At 30.7% G+C, this 24,712-nt stretch overlaps 1 protein-coding gene across 10 annotated transcripts in view; it reads left to right on the top strand.

Annotated features, from left to right (window-relative positions):
• The window catches only part of LOC145245952 (phosphatidylinositol 4-kinase type 2-alpha-like), a 350,661-nt gene extending 326,323 nt beyond the window's left edge, over positions 1-24,338 (top strand). For 7 of the 10 annotated variants that reach the window (XM_080107716.1, XM_080107713.1, XM_080107712.1 and 4 more), the window contains 8 exons: positions 4,971-5,102; positions 5,875-6,028; positions 8,374-8,432; positions 11,956-12,012; positions 18,405-18,501; positions 20,525-20,658; positions 20,988-21,047; positions 23,656-24,338. In XM_080107716.1, the coding sequence (XP_079963842.1) occupies positions 4,971-5,102; positions 5,875-6,028; positions 8,374-8,432; positions 11,956-12,012; positions 18,405-18,501; positions 20,525-20,658; positions 20,988-21,047; positions 23,656-23,832 (870 nt within the window). In that variant the 3' untranslated portion in view covers positions 23,833-24,338. The remainder of the gene's footprint in view (positions 1-4,970; positions 5,103-5,874; positions 6,029-8,373; positions 8,433-11,955; positions 12,013-18,404; positions 18,502-20,524; positions 20,659-20,987; positions 21,048-23,655) is intronic. The other 3 variants (XM_080107714.1, XM_080107719.1, XM_080107715.1) reach the window with 1 other exon arrangement.
• Positions 24,339-24,712: the final 374 nt, after the last annotated feature.

Genomic DNA, 24,712 nt, shown 5'->3' with positions numbered 1-24,712 from the left:
TTTTATATAGATAGAGAATTGCATCAGCAGTGAGATATCTACTGGATCGATAGAAGGATCCGACCATTTTTCCAGCGGCCTTGGCAACAGATTTGATGTACCTGTTCCATTTAAGATCAGGAGTAAAGGTCAAGCCCAGAACTCCTCATTCATTTCAACTGATGCCAGATGGGGATCAGAACGTTGATGATGTAAAGATAGAAGCTTGGTTTTAGATACATTAAAAGTAGCCAGCCACTCCTTTCCCCATTGTACCACATGCTCAAGATCAGAGGAGAGAGAATCGGAGAGAACTTGGTCATTTACTGACTTAGATGTGTTACCATAGATGGTAGTGTCATCAGCATAAATGTCTACAAATGATGTAAGGATGTGATTTGGAAGATCATTAATGTAGATCAGGAAAAGAGTTGGGCCCAGGATGGACCCCTGAGGGACTCCAGCATTAATACTATGAGCTTCCGATTTTTGCCCATCAACTACTACTCTTATGACCCTGTCAGAAAGAAATGATTTAATAATTGAGAAGACATTTCCAGCTATACCATAGCTAGAGATCTTGTGAAGTAAACCTTCATGCCATACCCTATCAAAGGCCTTAGATATGTCAAGAGCAATTGCCCTAGAAAGGTTGCCTCCGTCGAGAGATTCACTAATCCTATCAGATATAACTGTAAGCACATCTGCTGTAGATCTAGCAGAACGGAAACCATATTGTGTGTCGCTAAGAAGGTTATTTTTGCTGAGATGGTTGATTACTTCTCTATTTAACACAAATTTCAGCAACTTACTCATGACGCACAGGAGACTTATTGGCCTGTACTGAGAGTCCATTGATGATAGTTGGGATAGAGCACACGCTTCTGTTCAGGATTCTGTTTGCTATTTGCCAAAACTAGTGGGAACCAAGCCGCTGCTCAGCTACTTTGGACTTGGCAGATTGAGCATACAACTCTCTTGCGTTCTTTATTACTTTCTTACAATGGTTGCTGGCAGTCATGAAAGCTGCTTTAGTTTCCATACATCTATTACGTTGGAAGCAGTGGTAAAAGTGATTTCTGTGCACAATGGCAGCAGCACATTCTGGAGAGAACCATGGCTGGCTGTTAGGCTTTTGCTGGAACTTTTTCGGGGGCATGAAACGGTCTATACCTACAATTAACCATTCCGTCAGGTCTGATACTGTAGAGGACACATCCTTTTTAAACATGGAATGCAAAGGTAGATCCGATATAAATGTACGGAAGCTATCCCAGCCAGCCATAGTGTATCGATATACTGTACAATAGAGAGGTATGTCTGGGGACTTATTACATTTCATTTTTATCTTAATTGATACAACAAAATGGTTGGAAGATCCAAGAGGAGACTGAACAGAAACTGAACATAATTCAGGGCAAGTTGTGAGAAAAAGGTCTATTAAACTCGCATACTGGCCATCATTGTCGGGCACACGGGTGGGTTCGTGAACAATCTGAGTGAGGTCATAAGCAATGGAGAAATTATCACAGAACCTCCCCCTCATAATTGGTCTTGTTTGAGTGGGTCAACCATTCGACATTGTGAACATTGAAGTCTCCACATACGTGAATGTTAGCTGAAGGGTAAGCAGATAGGACTTGGTCAATTTTCTCAGATATGCTTTTAAAGCCATCTTTAATATAGGCACATATTCCATGCCCATGGCGATCTTGGGGGTCAAATTTAGAAGTTAGAGTATCCTTTAATTACGAACTCATCTAGGGAAATAGTCTGTCCAATGCCAGTTTCGCTTAAAAATAAAAGGCCAGGTTTAGTCGCTTGTAATTGGGTTTCAACCTCTGGAAGGTTAGAACATAGACCCCTGATGTTGGTGAAGGAGACATGGTAGTGGGGGTCTACGTTGGAAGTTGGAGATCCGGTTTGCTAAATGTATACTTATTTTAGCGGAATACCTGTCCAGGGACAGAAGTTCTATTAGTTTATAATAAAATTAATTCAGCAAACAGAAGTTTTATATCACCCCTACAAAGATGAAAATCAAGGTATGTAGGATACTAAACTTTTTTCTACTTCTAATCAAAATCCACTGATTCTAGAAAAATCACTGTAACTTTAGTTATATCACTGGGAGACAAATAATATCACTTTTTAAATATATATATATATATATATATATATATATATATATATTAAAAAAATATTACAAATTTCCACGATATAAGTAAATACTGCAGGTGAATTTCAACTCAATGATTACAATTTATGTTCAATAGAGCTTATAACTTTGTAAAATATGAAATTTATGGCATATTTAATATTTTGCAATCAATTCAACACCAACAATATTTATCCTTGTATACATATATTTCAGAAATTTATTTCGATCGCAAAATAGAAACTGATAAATATAAGCAGCTCCTCTTCAGCACAAAAGTTCATCAATTCCTTACAAGCAATATTCAATGGAATTGCTTACTGATTACTAGGGATAGGACAACAGCATATTCTTTTCATTGTTTTAACTCTCAAGTGTGTATCTATGATATCTTATATGCTTTTATATAGAGTGATGTGGTTTTCTGTTGATCAACTGTGTCGGATATATATACTCGAGAGTTAAAACAAGGAAAAGAATATTCTGTTGTCATAGCCCTACTGATTACAAACAAAACGTTTTTTCTAACTATATTTGGGTGCGAAAAAAAGGAGATGGTTAATTAAAAAAAAAAAAAAAGGAAAAAAATTGTAATGAGCATAATGAAAAAGAATATAGTTTTCCTCATTTAATCCCGAGCAATGTCTAGTCCTCCTGCTAATTATACTTTTCTAACAATTTGGTTCAGCTAATAATTTCAGAACGAAATCTTGTTCTAACTTTTAAATTGTCAATTAGTAACTGTTTGACTAGAATTAAAGTTTATATACAAACCTCAGTTCATATGTATTCTAATTTCACTTCCTATACTTGCTCTGATAGTAAATCATTTCCTTCTATTGTTGGGGGTCTTGCTTCTGAGTGAGTGGGGAATCCACAGTATTACAACTCATCCTTCAAGCTCTGTGATAAATTTTTACGTTTTTACTAGTGATGTAACCATGATCTTCTCTGAGGCGCACAGAATAAATGAACAGTAAATTTGTTTTATATATTAAACATTGGAATTTATTTCTGTATCGCACTGCCTTTTTATGCCCATTTTTATGTGGCTAATAGCATTAAATACGACGGTTAATTTTGTCTAGTGGGTTGGGAATAAATAAATGAAAATGAAAGTGTAAAAATGGTACTTACATAGGATTCAAACCTATGCTTTTGAAAGTGGAATCACTCATTGATCGCTTGTCTAACAAGTTGGAAGTGATGATGGCCACAAAGATGTGAGATAATGATACTGGACAAAATGAACCAATCAGCGAGATAAGAATAGCGCAAAAAATTTAATCTGGCTCAGAGAGGAACGTTTGATTTTGAATGTTTGCTGTATTTGTAAAACATGACAAGGCTTTTATACATGTATTGAGGATTTCATATTCATATTAAGTATTAGCTGTATCTGTCCAGAATTGCTTGGGATATAATGAAGTAATTTAACATTTTTGTTTGCTCATTTTTTTTAAAAACTGAATTTCTTCATTTTTAGTGGAATTTCGCCTTTTCTTTTAATCCAGAAAAAGTGAATTTCCACTTAAATCAGTAGAGCTTTTTCGTGTTTTTTGGTTGAAATCATTTAAAATGATTTTTGTTTTATCAATTATTGACTTGTCTCATTCCTTTACTATGCACACATGATGTCTTAACATTTCTGAGCTTTTTTAGATGAGGATTGGTTATTCCTATTATTTGGATTCAATGTGTCTGTGATTTTTCACATTTTGGTCGATGTAACTTCCAATGTATTTTGTCGGTACACCCGAAGAAGGTCAGAGGTTACATCGACGTTCACATTGTGAAAATTACACTCAAGATGAGAATAGTAGTCCGATGAATCCAAATAATACAAATGTCTTAAGTTTTATTTTTGTGTGTATGTGTGCTGACCATTCCACGTGCACACATGTACATGGAGAATGAGGGACAGGTTGCAAAATTCATCATGATTGCAGCTTTTTGTTTTTTTGCCATTGGCAACTCGTATCTGTTATACAGAAAAATAAAAAAAAATTTTAGTTTTAAGGGAGACAACTCTTATACTCTTTGATGAAAATGCGTTATTTCCTTTGCTGATTTTGATTTTTAAGTGATTAGATAAAAATGGTTTATGTTATCAGTTTTCTGGACTGGACTAATTTCTTGATTTTGTAGTGAAGTACGTTATTATTAGAGCTGTGACAGCAGCATATTCTTTACATTGTTTCGACTCTTGAGTATATATCCATTAATATCTTATGCTTTTATATAAACGGATGTGGTTCTCGGTTGATTAAGTTTGTTTGTGTTGAATATATACCCGAGAATCAAAAGAATGAAAAGAATATTCTGTTGTCACAGCCCTAGTTATTATATTGCCAATAACATGAATTAAAATTAATATGTACATAATACTATCAAGTTTGCATCAAAGAAGATGGACTCGTTTTACTGAGCTAGTAAATATTTTACACCTACCATTTGCCTATTGTTACCACATTTGAGCTGGTCTACTAAAATTATGTTTTCACCCATGAGCGATCATCAACCAAATAAAATGAAAATCTTTATGCATACATTCATGCACGTGTTTATACGTCCTCATTTTTTATTTTTCTGAATTGTTGTTGTTTCATAAGTGACCGTGTCATCTAGTGGTTGTCAATCACCTTCTGTTTAATTTAGATGAACAAATTTCTCAAATATGAATGCCACAAGCAGATTTTGCTGAGTACTTCAAGATTTTAATGGAGAGAATTTACTTATAGAGATCTCCATAAAAACATTTCTAAAACTTTTATCTTTAATTTATCAATTTGTTTAATAATCCTTTTTTGATTCCTCATTGTTTTTTTTACAGGTGGTGAAATTAGCCAGTGAAACCTTCAACTATAGTGCAATTGACAAAATGAAAGCCAGAACGAAGAAAAATATCATGGAACGTGTCCCTGCAGTTGGGCGACGCTTTCACAGAATTGGGTTACCTCCAAAAGTGCGTTTTTTATTTTACTTTTTTAACATACTTAATCTGAAGTCCTTATATAAGCATGAGCCGGAAAAACAAAGCACAAAATACCAGTTATGGAATTTTTTAATAAATTAATAAAATTTATACTTTTCTGCAATTCAAACATATTTGATACAAATAAACTTTGGTGTATGCCTGTTATCAATGAGTAATAGGCTTTATTTTATTGCTGTTGAATGATAAATGCAGGACACTTTGGTGATCGTTTCATCAGTTGGAAATGTGACCCTGAATGTGCTGTATCCATTCACTGACCCCCACCTCCATTTCCCTGATTTTTATCTGTACAATTATCACAATGATAATGTCTATCAAAACAATTCTTTGAGTATTTCTCTTTCTTTCTCTAGCTCTAACTTCCACAAATTCCCGTATCACAGTGTTGCCTCACCTGACACTTGTTAACTCTTATCCTTGAATGACTCCTGGCCTTTGATAAGTGATAACTCTGTAGCAGTCCCTATAGTATAAAACACAGTTTAACTTGTAATTAGACCACTAATGGAAGCTTCCATTTCCGTTACTAACCTTGAGTGAAATTTTCCATTTTTTACCTTATTTTTACACACCATCATCTAATTTTGTGCAATCATGAGAGATCACAATTCAGTATTTTTCGTATGTTGTCTAAACTTTAATTTCTTTTCTTTCTTTGTAGAAAAGTAAATAACATGTATGTTTCTTTTCAAACAGATTTTAATTATTTTTTTTCCACTTTTTCTCTTATTCTTTTAAGGTTGGTTCATTCCAGTTGTTTGTGATAGGCTACAAAGATGCGGACTATTGGTTACGGAGGTTTGATAATGAAGCTTTGCCTGAATCCACATCAACAAAATTCCATCATTATTTTGAAAGACTTGTAGTTTTAGATTACATTATCCGAAATACAGGTAACAATGAACAAGTTTTTGTCATGAGTTGTTGAAATCAACAAAATAGTTTACTTTAATTTCCTCCAAGTAAAAGTGTATGGTGGAATGTAAAAGTGGTTTTGAAAAAAATTTTTTTTTTATAATGATAGATGGAGTACTAAATTGAGTTGTTGGATCATGAACTAAAATATTTGAGAGTACCATTTGCTATATAAGTTTGTTGTAAATAACTTCCAATCATCTGCTCGAAATTTCCAAAAGATGTTTAGTAAATAAAAATTTTGCTTAAAGATAGTTTTGTTAAAAATTCAAAAAGGGAGATCATTTTATGTTAAACTACCTTTGCATATCTGGCATTTCTTGGGAGTCTTTATTTTCAGTTTTGTTTCACATTTCTGATTATGTATTTGTTAAAATAGACTTAAAATAATTTAAAAAAAAATGTAACATTGCATAGTCAATTTTTCAACTAAACTTTTAAATATCATTTTTTTTTAAATTTTTATTTGCAAATTGATCCATGGCTTTTACAGACTTTAGATGGATGCAATGCAAATATTATCATGAAAATGTCAGTGTAAAAAAATCATAAAGAGGATTGGGTAATAGTTATAATGCAGTTATTTCCCTTTAACTATATTCAATTTCCCCTTAATTATAATGGCAACAACAGAATGAACCTCTCATTCCAGAAAACAAAAATATATAAAAATTTGTTGACATGTGAATTTAAAACCAAATATCCCCTCTCTTTATGGTGTGGACTTGAGCTTGGTGGATGCATTCCATTAAACCCTACATTTTAATAAGGTTTTCCTGACTCTAACGAAATGATGCTGGATGTCTTATTTACAGATTGCCACTATCATTCACAGGTTTGCAATTTTCTACATGTGGCAGCATTTTTATCTATATATATAAAAGCGAAAATGTATGTATGTTTGTGTGTATGTTTGGATGTCTGCTAAAAACTTTCGACAGACGCAACGAAAATTCACAAACTCGGTATCACATCGAGGCTCCATCCTTTGCTCGAAAAATATCGAAAAATTGGCCAAAAGCGTTAACTTTTTCACCCCGAAATCGACAATTTTCGACAGGGGTGGGGGTCAACAAAAACGGTCCTCTCGTGACAATGACTGATTCTACGCATGCGTCAGATGATGTCGTGACCTGATTTACTTTAAATAGTTGAAAAACCGAACAAATTTCATGTACGTCGCATTAGCTCAGTTGATTAAGGCCTTAGTTCATTATCTAAACGTTTTAGGTTCGAATCGTGGTGTGAGATGGGTTTTTTTTCTTTGTTAAATTTTGATATCGAAACGGGCTTATTTAAGCCATTTTTCACGTGTTCGTTTTTCTGTTTTTATGGTTCGTTTGCCTTATGTTAGTTTTTTTTTTTTTTTTCTCTCCACTTAGTGTTAATGTTTTCTTTTTTTACTTCGCTTATAACAAACAAACTACGTCGTCGGTTCTTTTTTATTTAACACCACACACACCTCCAAACACCCGGGCATCGCAGGGTACCCCTCACTAGTCTAGAATAATTCTTAGGTAATATCAAACTAAGGCGCATTTACTTTACAGCACCCTGATGCATTCTCTTAAATTTGTTTACCCTATCAATTCATGTTTATTTCAATTATGTATAGTGACTTTTAATGTGGGCTCTTTATTTTGTAATTATGTCTGGTATTTTGACCCCTTTTTATGTATCGTTTTATCATGCCTCTCTTACATTTATCTGTGAGTAATATACATGTGAATGCAATCGTCTTGTGTTAGTTTTTATGTCTGATAATGACCACAGTTATTGGTTTAATAATAGACCAAAACAGACCAAGTAAAACATGACCTGAGAGAAAAAGGAATAAGGACCTGGCCAGAGATAGGTTAGTTTGGAGGCCATTTCTTTTTTAAATCTTGTAATAAAAGAAAAAACAAAGCAAACAAACATTAAACCAAATATGATGAGACAAAAGAAAATATGTCATGTATGGAGTTTACGTATCTCAAATGTGATGATGTACTATAGGTGAATTTATGAATGAAGTTTGTTTGAATTTTTACCTGTACAAAGGTAATTTGACCTATGATCAAAATAGGTTTTTTTATGAACAGTTGTTAGTTTTGAAATTCATGCTGGAAAATGAGCAGTTGAGCATGTATCCACTTGGCTGAAAAGCAATGGCAAGGAAATGATCACATTCTTGTATAAGAGGACCAAAACATGTGATCATGGGGTTTCTAGCATTAGATCTAATTATCTCCCTTGCAAATAGCTTTGTTTATAGATTGGTTTTATTAAAAAAGATAAAAACACCTCTTATATTGGTATTTGTTATTTGATTTGTTTTCAGATCGAGGTAATGACAATTGGCTAATAAAATACGAGACTGCTGAAACTACAAACCGTGATGTAAGTAAATGTTTTCTATTTTGCCCTTCCTTTAAACCCAATCCCAAACTCTGTTAGATACTTGAGATCTAATAAAAATAGTAAAGGATATATATTAAACTTTTTCTATCTTTAAAATACATTATATATGTATTCAGAGATATGGATATTTAGTTTCATAAACTAGCAGGAAGATCTGATGTTGCCTGGGATCAAATGAAGATCAATGAATGTTCCATACTTCCAATACTTTTATTGTTATCAAAATCTGTATAATTGCCCATTTTTCAATCAAATCAATTGATTGCTTGCTCGAGTTGTTGACCCATCTCACTACACCAAGACAAAGCTTTACATGTCATCCCACAGGGATTTAATCCACAATATATTGTAATCTACATTGCACTGTAGTGAACCTACTGTTAAATTTATAAAATTATTTTATATAATGACTTGAATTACTTTAAAATGCAAAAATCAAGTGTCCTGTTTCAAATGTGCTCTAAACAGAAACCTTCATTTCGAAGTGTATATGTCTTATCAAAGAACCTACCGTTGATTTTATACGCTGACCTCTTCTGCTTGGGTGGTGATCAAATTTCTCAAATGCACTTGTGATGTTAGACTATATAAGAGTGTTAACTTTAGTCAAAATCAGACTATCCTTTTCTGATTGAATTTTTTTTATTATTAATTTTTATCAGAGGTATTCTGATACAAAACCTATTTCAGAACATTTGTATTAAAAAAAAAACAAATCTGCCCAGCTGTTTTGGAATGCATAGAGCACAAACTCGCACACATGCACACACAAAGTGCCCTTTAGAGACATATATTGTGTTGTGGAACAACAGTGAAAATATGGACAATCAAGTCAAGGTTCGGTTAAGTAACAAGTGTATTAACAATAATGTACAAAGATAGGAAAGCGTGTATATCTGCTGGGCACTCGGCTAGCAGTTGAAGTGCAGTCACATCTCTCTCACCGGTGTTGGAATTACTAGCGCTATTTATAGTGCTAATCAGTGTAAATTCCTCTGTTCAAGGAAGGCCGGTATAACTATATATCCCTGAAGAATCCAGATGGATTGGAAAGTACTTGGATTTGTGAAAAATGTCGATTACATCAGCCAGTTTCTGCCAGAAGTGAAGATCATTATTTGGAAGTTGGAAAGGATAAAAAATAGAATAGACAAAAAAATTAAATGCAATATGTTTAAGAGCAAAAAACGCTGCCTAAATATACACATGCATATGCGTGCATACACACACACACACACTCTTAATTGATGTCTAATGACTATGAATCAAGTTAGATGCAAATCTGAAATTTTTGTATTTTAAAATGGAGGAGTGTATACCTATCATACTCTAAACTCCTTTAAAATACTCCAAAGAAAATTAAATTTAGGGAATAATTATTAATTGATGCCTAATACCTACTGTTAAAATATCACAAAGTTTATAGCTATCTGAATTTTCATGAAAGACTTTCACTCATTTTTTCACCCATCTTTGCATAAAATTAAACTAAGTATATCCCATATTTCAATCATACATGCCTAGCAGCTATGTTCGTGTTTATTAGATTGAGTGAATCTTGTATTTACATGTATAAACATATATGCATACATAATTTTGCATAATTAGAGATTAGTAAGCTTTTAACTCTAATTAAAATAGGAAATGGTATTTTCAAGGATGATGACACATCTGAAAAAGATTAGATAAAAAGGAAATAAAAACATAAGATTTGGACATAGAAATGCACGTAGATTTATAGAAATTAATTTTTTTTTTAACCTTTTAATTAAAACAATAAAAACATACATACTGTATGAAAAAAATCAATCACCCACACACATATATATATATATATATATATATATATATATATATATATATATATTCTCTTTTTTTTGTTTTATTTTACTTCAGTCGAAGTTCTCAGAAATCAAGGGGCCCACTACCTGGGGCTAACACTTGAAGTCTATATGAGATACATAGATATTCGAATGTTCCATTAAAGTTCTTTATCTCTCAAGCACTGAGTTAGTAAAGAAATTGAGAACATAATTTTTCTCTCCCCAATTAACCATTTTTTTGCATTGTAGTATATCTTTCATATTGGTCTCATGGTCTTACTGGATTCCAGGACAAGAATTTATCTAGTCTGATGGAGTATCCAGCTTCGTGCTATTACTTGAGGTAATATCACTTGGAGAAGGTGCACCATTCCTCGCAAAAACTAATGTGGGTTAGCCATAGTGAGGAGATCTTATTTGAGCAGCGAATACTATGTGATTTTGAATATTTGATCAGGGTTTACTTTTAGGAAAAAGTATCCTCATGCCAGATTGTTCTGACAAACCCCTGTACAGAGAGACCTTAGACACTCGAGGATGGTGTCTAGTAGGCATTCAAGTTCTCTCATATATATATATATGTGTGTGTGTGTGTGTGCTAAAACAATTTCATGTTCATATGGATGTTATCACTCGCCGCCATTGTTTTAAAAAACATCCAATCACCAAAGATTCAATGCAAGAATTTTTTTTTTTTTTTTTTTTTTTTTTTTATATATTATCTGTTATATTGAACATGAAACTCAAACTAAAATGCACTTTCTTGGTCTTTGAGCTAGGATCAAAGTATAGTATGTTCTCTCTCAGGATAGTACAATAATATTATGAGGATCTGGGTTCACAACGTGCATCCATACAATGGAAATGCGTCACAGACTCATACGAGGATTTTGGAGATAGATACCCATAACCATTCTGAAACCACATAAAGATATACCATCATATTTTCTATACATAATTGTTCATTATCATTCTTTTAAAAACTGCAGCAATATATACAACAGATGGGGAATGCAATTTTGTATAGGTTCTGCTAGTAGCTTCATGCCTTATCTGAAGCGATTTCCATAAACAATAATAATCTATCAAATCCACAGTTTTCAGACAAATCCCCAAGTCAATAAGCTAGGTCTATTTTAAAGAAAGGAAATCAAATTTTATAGCTAAACATCGATTTCTCTATGCCATTTTTGCAGTACAAGGGAGATAATTCCAAATAATTAAAACTTTTGCGAGATTTTTAAAAGTCATGGAGAGAAGGCATTGGAAAAATTTAGATTTGATTCAAAATTATTTTATTTATAAAATAAAACCACTTAATCAATTTAGAAGGTTTTTGGTGTACAATTTTTTTTCCCATCACGGGTATGTGCATTAAAGTTTTTTCTTTAGTTCTTTTTTATTTTTTGTTTGGAAGTGTAGGGGAAGTTATAGACTAACACCAAATGCTTTTTTTCTGTTATAAATATTAAAAAAACATTCACAATTATCTTAAAATTTTTTTTTGTGATTGAACCCGTTTAAAAATCTACCTATAATTCTAACACTAATGTTCTTTGACATTGGCTTCTATTAGTTTATAAGCATTAACTACTAACTGGTTTGTTTTTCTGTATTTTTCTAAACTATATTTCCCAAGTTAATTTACTTCTTTTTATCTACTGAATCAACACAAACAGAAACGTTCTAATCGTAAGAAAAGTTCCAAGAAAAGTCTTTTACAATCATCAGTTAAGGTAAATGCTACTAATAAACAGGTATTTTATTTTTGCTTTTTATCTCCCTCTCTTTCTAAGGGTCTGGAGGATGTTCCTTCTGCTTAATTGTTTTCCCGCAAAATTTCTCAAGTCCGTTATCACCAATTTTTTGCATATTGGGTGGATTTACAATTTCTGGGTGATGGCCTTCAAATCTCAATATATTATCATTCTTTCCATTATTATATTTTCAATTTAAAAAAAAACAAAACAAAAACAAAAAAACATTCATTGAACTAGTTTTGGGAAGCAAGTAATTTACGTAAGGGGAAGCAGCAGAGTGTTACCACTGTGTCAACAAAGGGGAGAACTTATGAGGCAGGTATAAACCATGATGCATGGAAATGAAATCTCACTGGTGATGGTTGAGGATATGTAATGTATGAAGAGAAATTGTATGAGAATAATATGCTGGATATGTAATGCAAGTCCTGAAGATAGGTAAGCTTTTATCTGATGACCTTGAAAGATCATCAAATCTGATTAGTATGTGTGCAAACAGGCGATTTTAAGTTTTGTCGTGTTAAAAGAATGGATGTTCTTATGCAGATCGATGTGTAACAGTTGAGGTAGCAGGATAGGCAAATAAAAACATGGGAAGAAAGTTATAGAGATTGACTTGAGTGAAAGGATAAAGACCCGGCCGGAAGCAAGTTAGTTTGGAAGTTAATTTCTAAAAGCCATCCAGCTAACATGTAAAATGGATGTTAAACTGAATATGATGGTTACACTTTAAAAGCAATCAAATTTATAGTTATTTACAGCAAATATTAAGAAAATATGGTTTAGCTTAAATATTTTGGATACACTGTAGCAAAACTCTTAATGCGTATTCAGATAACATTGCATTTTAATCATAAGAATAAAAAGAAAGGCAGTTGTGATTATGAAAATAAAACGTTTATAATTAATTTTAAATGTGTAACAGTCATAAAATAGAATTACTTTAATAGAAAAATTATCTTTAACGATCGAAGGCTTTTGATTAACAATCAGTTGTAAGTGATGCTCTTCAGAATTAAGAATAACATAAAAATTAACACATCTATGTTGTAAGAACTGATGGAATGAGAATAATCTACCCTTGTGGATTAAATAAGATTCTGTTTGAAATTTTGTGTAAGTTTGTCATAAAGATTCCCAAGTTCAAAAAATGCACCTTCAGGTTGGAAGTTACATTTAAAATAAAAATCAAGATTCAATTTATTTGGCAAAATATGCAACAAGCATGCTTCAGTTGGTATGTAGGGAGAGGGTGATAGAAATTCACAGGAGAAGGTACAGTAGCTCAGCATCTGTCGAATTTCGCCTTAAATTCCTGCATTGCTGATACATTTATTACCATTTTGGAAGTCTATTTCAAAGTTCATGAATTCGGATTAAGAAAGCTCTTTTCCTATTCAATTGAAATTAGTGGTAACATTTTGCAGATGAATAATTCAAATAATATAATTTCTTTTTATTTTGAAAAACAATATTCTAATAAGTAAAAAAAAAAAAAAAAAGAAAAAAAAAAAGGAAATTAAACAATTTGTGGCTAATTTTTTCAAATACTTTATATCAAATATGTTTGCTTACAGAAAGAATTATGAATTTTATTAATCATTCAAAGGATGGCATTTATTTTAGGTCAGCTGTAATCGAGTCTGTTATTTACCCATTAAATTTATTTTAAACTTTATAAGCTCTCTATAAAAGAACTCTAAAAGTCTTTGAAAAGGAAGTTTTAAAAGAATAATTTGTGTTCAAATTATCGTTTATGATGACTTCTTTCCTATCAGCGTTTTTCTAGCAACAAGGTTAATATAACATAAAGATAAACCAAATTGGAGGGTATAGGTTTATAGTTTAGTATTTTATATTACGAGACATTTTATGGTGTAGCTGATATGCATGAATGGAGGTTTGACAAATGTTTTATTTTTTTATTTTATTTTATTTTTTTTTTCCAGAAATTTTGAACAGAAATTAAGTAAACTATATTTAAAAATCTTATAAGAATTTGGCCTGTACATGAGAATAAGACGTGTTTAAATAAATGTTAAATAAATGAAAATGTTTTTGTTGTGAAAACCGAGTATTTAACAAAATAAATAGGTAATTCAGATGTCAAGAGATATGATCCACATAATATTGAAACAAACGCACATATGTGCAGGTCTCACCAAAACCTTTTGTAAAAATTGCACTAGATCAACAAATTGAGCAACATGACTTTAATGAAAAATACTTATTTGAATGCACATGGTTGCCACAAATAAATAAATAAATGACATGAAACTGAAAACAAACTTTTATAATTGTTTCTATACAAATCAATAATTTGAGTTTAATTTATTGAAGAGAATTTTTGTACCTATCTCTTTTTTTGCCTCAGCTTTTAGTCCAGGTGCAAATATTATGCTATTAACAACATGCTGGCCATTTCAAAAAGGATAGTGTTAAGGTTGAAAGTTCCTTATTAATTAGTACCAGAAAAGAGTTGTGAAAGTTAGATATCTTTTGTGGGTTAATACCATATTAATGACAAACAAATAGAAATAACTTTTATAGATTTACATCTTTATTTAATCTACTCCAAGGATTGAATAAAAATATTGGCTCAAATAATATTCTGTCTTCTTGAGTTAATTAGTGCAGAAATTAAACCCTATTTGAACTTACTTATCCCTGCACCTCCTTAACTCATCCAATACTCATACCTTATTTGCTTCTCTCATTTCTTCTTAAAAATAGAAATACTTAGCATTTTTGTAATATTTCTAAGTACTTGTAAACACTGGTGATCTTTTAAACCAGGTGAAAATATTATTGCATAACTTAGGTGTCCTGTTGAAATGAGTAAAAATTGAAAAAAAAATTACAAAAATGTGATCTAGTAGAAAAATAATTACAAGTAATAAAAATTGAGTTTAGCAATTTATAGAGTTTTATCATGTTTTAATTTTGGAGAGTTTGTAAGATCTAGGGGAGGTAACTGCAATCAATAAATTTGAATAAATATGTACCACCATTTTTAAACCCAAAATCTCGGAACATAATTGTGGCTGCTTATTTAAAATACTTCTAGTACATCATCTATTAATTTTTCGCAAATTTTGGAATTTATACCAACTTAGACAGGACATAATGTTTTCACCCAAAATATGTTAATTCAAACGATAACCTATCTACAATAGTACTAGTTTTTTGTTAATGTTGGCTTACATTTTAAAGAGTAACTTTTTGAAATGGCTTTCGTAGGTTTCTTTGCGCTTGATTGAGAGTGACCATTCCAGCCCAATATTTCATTACAGCTTGTTGACGAAAAAAGCTTTGATAGTTTTGCCTTTTTTTTTTTTTTTTTTTTTTTTTTTTTTTACATTGAAATAGTTTGATTAGACATTGCTTTTGAATGTGTCAATGCATCTCGACAATAAGCTTGGTCTATCAGTCTGTTGTGCTTCAGTTTGAAAAAAATAAAATAAAAAAGAAGCCTTTTCATTACTAAATGCGCAAATGCATCTTAGACGTGTCCAATCATCTCTGTAAGAAGTTGTCATGTTTAAGATTCAAATTGATTTTTTTTTTTTTAGATTTATTAATTTGTCACTTATCAAGACTAAAAGTCACTAATGGATAAGTGTTGATGAAATAAAGAGATTGCAATTCTACATTTCTATAAGAACTTTTGTTGTAAAAGTACAGAATAGTTAATATTAAATAACTTGTATCCCCCCCCCCCCAAAAAAAAAAGCATAATTCATATAAAGCTCATTAGAATGAAATTCTCTACCAGACTTGAAAAGATGTAAGAAAGTTTACTGTTTAAAAACATTTTACAAATTGTTTCCGCACTAAATAAAAATGACGGATTCTGCTATTTAAAAAATTTTTTTTCTATTTTGGATGACAAATTCTAGTGTCAACTGTTCAATACTTTTACTGTTTTTTTTTTTTTAAACAATTGTTTCCATACATTAATAATACTCACGCAGATCCGGTAGAGAATTTTATTCTAATGCATTTTATATAAATTGTGCTTTCTTCTTGGTTTAACAGTGCTCAAATGTTAATTGTTTTGTACTTTTACTTGCTTGGTATGTCTGTTGGTCTGTCATGCTTTGGTTTGATAAACCATTTTCATCAACCAAAAACATAACCTCCTTGGCAGAGGTATTGAACAACATTAAACGTTAGCACTTTTAAACAATTTGAAAACAAAAGGACATATATCCATTTCTGTTCTAATTTGTTAGATTTTATTTGAATTTTTTTGTACTATGGAAAAAAGGACTGATTTTAGAATTAATGAATGCATAGACTTACACTTTTGTTTTCTGGTTTTTGAGCTTATAAATTCTTTCATTGTGAGTATGTGTAAGGAATGGATCCCCAAAGAATTTCAGTACCCGAGACTGTTTCAAGTTTGACAGAAAATCTAGCCAATTCTAGAAATGACTGAAGCAGTTTACAATTTAAAATCTGCAAAAATATAAATAAATGTAGAAAGACGAGGCAGTTAATACTAAACATTATGGTAAAAAAAAAAAAAATTAATACTTCGAATAAAGAATTTGGAAAACCTTCCTCAAAAATAAAAGATGTCTATCGAATGTTAAACTGACTTTGCATTCTCAGTCTGTGCTTAGAACTGTCTATGTAATTGAAATTATATTGATACCTATTCCTTACAAGTATAATCAAAATAATAAGCAGGAATAGATTTAAGCTTATTTAAAATTTTATGGGCTTTCAATAGAGATTTCTTTAATTTCTTTGTCTCATTTAGTAAAGTATCAGAAACTTTATACAGCATCACTTCTAACAATCCATTATAGATATATATTACTCTACATGTGTGTTAATTAGTCGTAAACTTAAATTCTATTAAATATAGAAAATTTTATTTCTGATAAAATATATAATTTAATAAATGCTAAAATAAATGTGCGGAATGCTGACAGATCTGATCAAGTCATATTTCCTATATGTTAATCATTTTTTCTTGACAGAATTTCTATTAATGTTTTTTTTCCAACTCTCTGCTTTATCCTTTTTTTTTTCTTTTTTGGTTTTATTTGTCCCTCATTTGGTTATTTCTTGGAAACATTTTTTTCGTTGGGTGTTCCCATTTTTGCATGCATTTCTTCAAAATACTAACAACAGCTGTTGTATGTGTATGCATCCAACTCTGCTGTCAGTCTCTATTTGCTCGTCTTCTTATGAGACAAAGGCAGTTAAACATGAGGCCTGTTTCTAATGGGGGTGGGGGATAAAAAAAATGGAGTACTCCAGTTAAAATTTTTTTTTTTTTTTTTACTGACTGAAGACAAAAAAGATAAAGTGTAGTATCAGAACAGATAATATACTTTACTCCCGCTGTCAATCATTTCATCTAATAGTTACATTCTAGAATGTTTCCATTCATACAGAAAGACATTTTCTATTTTTTTTTTTTTTATTGGTTTTAATACCGTTAAGAGTTCTTAAAATTCATATAATCACCTAAAAAGTGAGACTTTTTTCTGTGATTACTCAGTATAACAAGTTATTGCCAAAAGTCATTTTCATATTTTCCATGACCTTTTAACCTGGATATCTCAAAATTAAATCAGTTCTAAATTACGTAATGACCAATATTTTGATCAAACTTGGTCAAACGATGTAAATGTTGACTGTCCACAAACCAACAAACATGTTGACAATCTCAATCGAAAACATAACCTCCCTGGCAGAGATAATGAACAACATTAAACCTTTTCACTTTTAAACTATTTGAAAACAAGGGGACATTATCGTGGAGTTCTATATTACAGGCCACTTCATGGCACAGCTGAGAAATGCGGCTGGAGAGGCTTATTGATAAATGTTTGATTTTCAGAAACTTTGAAAGAAAATTAAGTCCGATATATATGGACATTCTTTCACTTTTTGATTCATAACTGAAGATAAAATATATTTAAAGCAAAATAAGCGAAGATGTATCATTTTAATGTTATCTGTCCGTTTACACAACAAAAATATGTATTTTATTTATTTAGCTTCTAAGATATATTCAATAAAGGAAGACAACTGTGAAATAACGTTTGCCTTACTTAATTCTTGAAATTTAATTTTATTTACTACATTAAATTACAGATAAGATTTTTAAACAAAATCTTTATTTTGTATATTATTTTTGACACTAAATCAGATAGCTTTGTTCATCAACAATATTTTTTGTAAATTAAATTTTAGGGATGAAGTAGTAACCCCCTAAGTTGTCTCCCTTTATCAAGTAGTACAAAAGAGTTATTTTGGGATGTTAAAATACATGAGAATCGTGGACTCGATAAATTTGCAAGAATTTTCTTTGTTATTTAATAGTATTGTCTGTTTGATCCTTACAGGAAGATTGGAATATGGTTCGGCATCCAGAGATTTCTGTTGCTGCAATAGATAATGGCCTTGCATTTCCATATAAACACCCAGATGAATGGAGAGCATGTAAGTTTAATATGAGTAAATTGCTGTCTTTATGATTTTTTTTTTTATCCAAATGGAAAAGAGGCAAAAAGGTATTAAAAACTAAGTAAAAATTAATTTGATAATTATAACAAAACTTGTGTTAGCTAATTCTTGGCAATACTATACTTTATAATTTAAGTGTTTGATATTCAGTCTAGTGTACTGGAAATGGCAGATGAAAAAACAGATATGCACCTTGCTGGAAGAAGCAAGAGGTAATCAATTGATATAGAAACAACTATTTGGAAAAGAAAATATCGAGAGATATGATGCAAAAGACACCTGTGAAGGTTATCTGCAGATGCAAACACAACCATCGCTAAATAAGCACTTGGAGCATGGCTACATTGAAAGTGAAGGTAAAATCCTAGAATGTGTATTTGACGGATGTGTAGGCAATTCAAATAATTATATAATAAACTAGCAGAAATTCTGATTGAGAGTTGACTGGCAGTAATGTTTTAGAAATCAACCGTAATTCCAATGTATCCTCCACCTTTCTCACTCAGCCCATTCGTTCACTGACAAAGATTTACCATAGTTTTATATATCAGTGTTGTCATTCTTTTAAGCACAGAAGAAATACAGAATAAGTAGCGTATTCAAAATTTTAATCAAAGAGAAATAACTATTTTACTAAAGTAGTTGAACAAAAAATCATTTTTTACAAGTACTCAAATGTTTTGTTTAAGGAAAATTATATTGTCGCATTTTATATATTTTTTTCTTATTAATGTTATAAAACTTTGTTACATTAAATGAAGTAGTTAAAAAAAAATTCATTTTTTTCTTGCAATTCTTAGTGTAACAGTTATCTCCATTAGAACACAAAATTTCAAATAACCTATAAGTGTACATTTGCAAGCATGTTATATATGATTGATGTATTATGACCATTGAGTATTGACTATGGCTCTACATAAAAATTAGATTAACTAATTTGATTATGTGACAAAGGTAAACGTTTGAAGCTGGATGTCAGTTGTCGCCTGAATTTTATTGAAGAAACATGAAATGTAAACTTCTGATAGCTAAGGACACTTAAATCCCTATCTAGATGATCCCTAATAAAAGTAACCTAATAAATAAATTAAAAAAAAAATGTATATCCATTAGTTTGTTTCATGGTTCAGCAAATCTGAACATAAAAAATGTTTTCTGAAACTCATGAGAGCTGTGCTGTTTTCTGACTTTGTAGACATGTCAACATACACATAGAGATCAGAAAAGTGTTTTTGGTTTTATGTTTCTGAGTTTTTTTTAGATGAGGATTAATAATTTAGACTACTGTTTTCATCTTGGGTGCTATTCTCACAAAGTTTCCCCATGTTTGACAAGATACACTTGAATAAACCTAAACTGACAACTTAATTTAGGGTTAGTCTAGGGATAGGTTACTGTTAAAGAAAGTGTTCAAATTCTGTAGAAGTATCATTTTTTTTTTTTTTTTTTTTTTTTTAAATGTAACCGATATAGTTTGATTGTTTAGTATTATTATTATTTTTTTTTTTTTAATGTGCACAGTTTCAAACAATAGAAAATATTTTGTGTTCGGCATCCAATTTTTAATTAATGCTAGAATTAAATTATTATAAATAATAATGGTGGAACTTGTGAATGCAGATTTAATAAGGAATATGTGGGCACTGGATAGTTGCTTCAAAAATGCATAATACATGCTCCAGTTTCCAATCTGTGATCTATTGCTGCATTGTGTTGAAGTTTAATTGCAGAAAAGATATATTTTATTGGGAAACAGCTTTGAATTGTGCAAGTTTGCTATTATTGTGATTTCTTAAAAAAGAATCTTACTGTCAATTTCAAAAGAAAAACTATTATTGCAAAATTTGCTGGTATCATCTGGAAAACCCCCCCAAAAAACTGACTTTGGAGTTTGCTATCAGTTTTAAAATACTCAAGTTCAATTCCAGTAGGTTGTTTACTTCTAACTGACCCTCTCTCTCTCTTCATTTAATCAGTTGTTATACTTATATATTTTCAGATCCCTATCATTGGGCATGGTTGCCTTTAGCTAAGAGACCTTTTTCTCAAGAAATCAAGGATCTTGTTCTTCCTCAGTTGTCCGACATGAATTTCGTCCAGGAATTATGTGATGACCTGTATGAACTGTTCAAAGTATGTTTGGCTTTTTCCTCCTAACAAATGTTGCATTTTAAGTGTAAATATTTCTTTAAATCTGATATAAACATAAACTTCAGTTATGTTTTATTTCTATTTTGTGCATATTAAAATATTTAAACTTTATTTTCATAATCAACATAAGTCAACAAATTAATAATTCACCTTGATAACTGATAATCGAATATGGAAAAAAAGAACAAAAAACTTTTTAATGTTTCTGTAAAGTTGTTACTAAATCTTGTTAAGTATGCACTATTCACATTGAATAAAAAACTAATAACTCTTTTAATATCGTATTTTTTATTTTATTTTATTTTTTACAGCATGACAAAGGATTTGATAAGGCTACATTTGAAAAGCAAATGTCTGTCATGCGAGGTCAGGTGAGTATAGCATTAGTGAAACGTATTGCAAACAATGTTATGGTAATCTTGCAGTTTTGTTAACTGAAAAATCTAAGAAAACAACGAAATATACTTTGGGGGATGAGAATTGATAATTTCTATTGGATTATTCAGACTATTGTCACAATGTTTCAGCTGATTTAACCTCCCACCTTCAGATATATGTGGTCGAGCTCATTGTGAAAATAACACTAAAGATGAGAACAATAGTCAGAATAATCCAAAAAATACAAACAAATAATTTCATATTATTTAATTCATTATTGAGATGAGTATTATTAATTTATTTATTGCGGACTATTATCCTCATTTTTTTTTTTTAGTTGTTGTTTCAGGACATTTCGACCAACTATTCCTTTGGCCAGAATAATAGTTGGCTGAAACGTCCTGAAACAACAACTAAAAATAAAAGATGAGGACGATAGTCTGCAATAACTTAATTAATAATTTCATGAGACTCGTTATAATTTGATTTTCAATTTATCTGTATAATTTTAACATTCTGAAAATGTTTTTAGTTTTTATTTAAAAATTAGATTTCAGTCAATCTCTCTTCAACACATGAGAAACAAAATGTCTGTTTGGCCCTCTATTGTTGAGCCATATCTTATATATATATATTTTATAAATGGGTTATTGCCTATCAAGGTCCAGAGGCTGCTCGAGGATAAAGGTTAATGTGTGTAAATTTTGCATAATCAGATTACGTTGGACTTGAAGATGACAATATTGTAGTCAGCTGGAAAGTAGACTAGCTGACGAGAGTTCCACAGACAGGCAGTTCTAGGAAAGAAGCTTTGTTGATGGAATCTACATTTATGTTTAAGCACTAATAGAGAGTTGGGGAATTTATTGATAATAACAATACACTAAGACATTTCATGTTTGTATGTACATTATCACCTTTCACACATCTTAAAAAAAACAAGATCATCTGATAAGTGGTTTATGGTGATTAATTTGATGTTGCTAAGGTAAAAAATTCTGGCTTTACCAATTTAAAAATTATTTCCAAATCAAATTCCGTCAACTAAAACTATTTTAGATTAATAGATTTCAAAAAGTGACATGTTTTATTGATTTGAATGTTTGCTGGTAATTGGTTTTTAATTCATAGTAAGACATGTTTCTTTATTTGAAGAAGATTTAGCTGACCATGACAATATTTTTACAGAAGTGTCAGTTTTTTTTCTCAATTGTATTGATTCTTACATATTTATTTCAAAAACATTTTTTTAAAAATAGTAAATTATACATACAGATGGATGCAGAAGACACTGACATTCCACAGGTCCCACTAGTGAAAACCATAATATTTCTTAATTTTTTAAAATTTGTTAAGTTGTTAGTGATTTCCATGTGTACTCATACTGCATGAAATTATAAACCTTTATCTTATTTTTAAATACGTTTACAATACCGTAGTGCAAGGAAAATAATAATTATTTCTGCATCAGTTAGAGTAGGTCATACAAACAAGGTACATTAACTTTGCTGTCCATGTTATCATAATTTTTAATAAGTGTAACTAAAAGAATACTCGCCCAAAGACAAGTAAAATTCCTTTAGTAGAACAATTTGTACCATTTATGTTCTCTTCAATTAAAATCAAGATATTACAGTGTAGAATTGTGTAGAATTCTTACTCCAATTTTGTTCAAAACCTATTACATGATTTTAGAAAATGTTTGAAACTGAAATTTAAAGCTTAGTGGAATTACAGTTAAGTTTATAGAGGAGAACTAGTTTGTGTACAAGAAGTGTATGACAATTTAGATTGATGAAAACTCGTATGTTGATAAAAGTTTATCTGGATGGCAAAACTATTGAAGTTCATAAATTCTGTTACCTTTGTGATATAATTGGAGCACAGAGTGGAGCAAGTGCTAGTGTGATCGCAAGATTTAGAGGATGGGATAACTTCTGCAGAACATTAGACTGTTTGGTCAACAATGATATCAGCCATGTGTACGGAAGTGAAACTACATTTAGTTTTTATGCAGATTTTCTTTCTTTTCTTTCTATAAGGACCATACACAAACATTGATACATACATACATACAACATATAAACTATGAATGCCCACTGACATGAAGGTTATCAGGACTCTCATGTTAATTGCCGTTAGCCTGGGAGAGAGATGCTAGATTATGGTGTTATAGGTGACTGTGTGTCTGGTTCAAATCTCCCGAACAACAGTAACTATCACTTCCTACACTGACGATTGCATAAACATGAAACACACTAGTGTAGGTATACAAGTAATTGTTAATATTTATTTAAAAAAAATATTAGTTATATAAATATAAGAAATATTTATTTAAAAAAAATATTAGTTATATAAATATAAGATTAATACGGAAAATTTAATTAAGGTGATTTTTTTAATCTGGGTTATTCATTTTTATTTTACCAAAAAAAACAAATCTCTCAATTTCATTGTCTTTACCGAAATCTTGTCAAACATTGTGTTATTTTGATGGTGAACTGCTTATAAATTCAAGAAATGTTATGAATGTTGATGAAAAACATTTTTACTTGTTTATTTTTTAATTAGATTTTTTTTTTTTTTTTTTTTTTTTGACAGATTCTGAATTTGACGCAAGCACTTAAAGACAACAAATCACCTGTTCAGTTAGTCCAGATGCCTGTGGTAACAGTCGAACGGAATTCCAATCTGGGAGGCTACCCACGCCATCGTAGTGACAGTGACACTTTTACACAGCGCTTTGCACACAGGGCACCTTTCTTTTCCTGGTGCTGACACACCCTAAACCCAACCCTATAAAAAATTTTAAAAAACAAACAATATGCACAAACAACAAAAATTAATGAACAAAACAAAATCAACCATTTTTTTAAAGTGATATATTTCTCCCAATTTTAATATTGGAAGAAAAACATTTTAAATCTTTTTTTATTGTTATTTTAATTTCTTTTTTTTTTTTTTTTTTTTTAATTCTTTTTATTTTTCTCTTTCTCTCTTTTAAAGAAAAACAAAGCCTAACACATTTTTTATTCATCTCTTAAAATACTTGTGTATTTTTGGGCAAATTGATATGATCCAATTTTTGACATTGGATTGTTAAAGAGAAAGAGAAAAATAGAATAAAAAAAAAAAATAATGAAATTGTCATAAAGTGGAAATTTTCAATTTCTCCATTATTTTTTTCTCTCCCTCCTTTCAATATTTTTTGTTTTTAAATCCCAAATGACAAAAATAAAGAACGTAGCAAAATTCTGAGCCAATAAACACCAAATCAACCTTCATGTATTTGTTGTACAAGGTGTTTCTTCCTTTTTTTTCTTTTGTTGGGTGAGCACAAAATATGTCTTGTGGAGGCTGGTGCACTATCCTTGTGCTGCAAGGAAAATAGTTTCCAAGGAGATAAATCTCTGCTCACCATATTCCTAAACACATTTTGGTGCTTCTACACAATTTGAATTAAATCAAAATGATTTTTTCTGAACAAAAATGAAAACTTAGAGGGTTTTTTTTTTTTTTTTTTTTTTTAAAGCAGTTCCGTTTAAATTCTGCAGATGTACCTATGTTTCAGTAAGTTTAGATGCAAAGTGACACCCATAATTTTTCATTTCGTTTCTTCACCTTGACTCTTACCAATTCTTGGTTCTTCAGTCTTGAA

Source organism: Euprymna scolopes, chromosome 23 (assembly GCF_053919585.1).
Source record: "Euprymna scolopes isolate OS-2025 chromosome 23, ASM5391958v1, whole genome shotgun sequence".
Taxonomy (NCBI): domain Eukaryota; kingdom Metazoa; phylum Mollusca; class Cephalopoda; order Sepiida; family Sepiolidae; genus Euprymna; species Euprymna scolopes.
The sequence above is the reverse complement of the archived record's forward strand: the minus strand, read 5'-3'. Positions and strand labels throughout refer to the sequence as shown.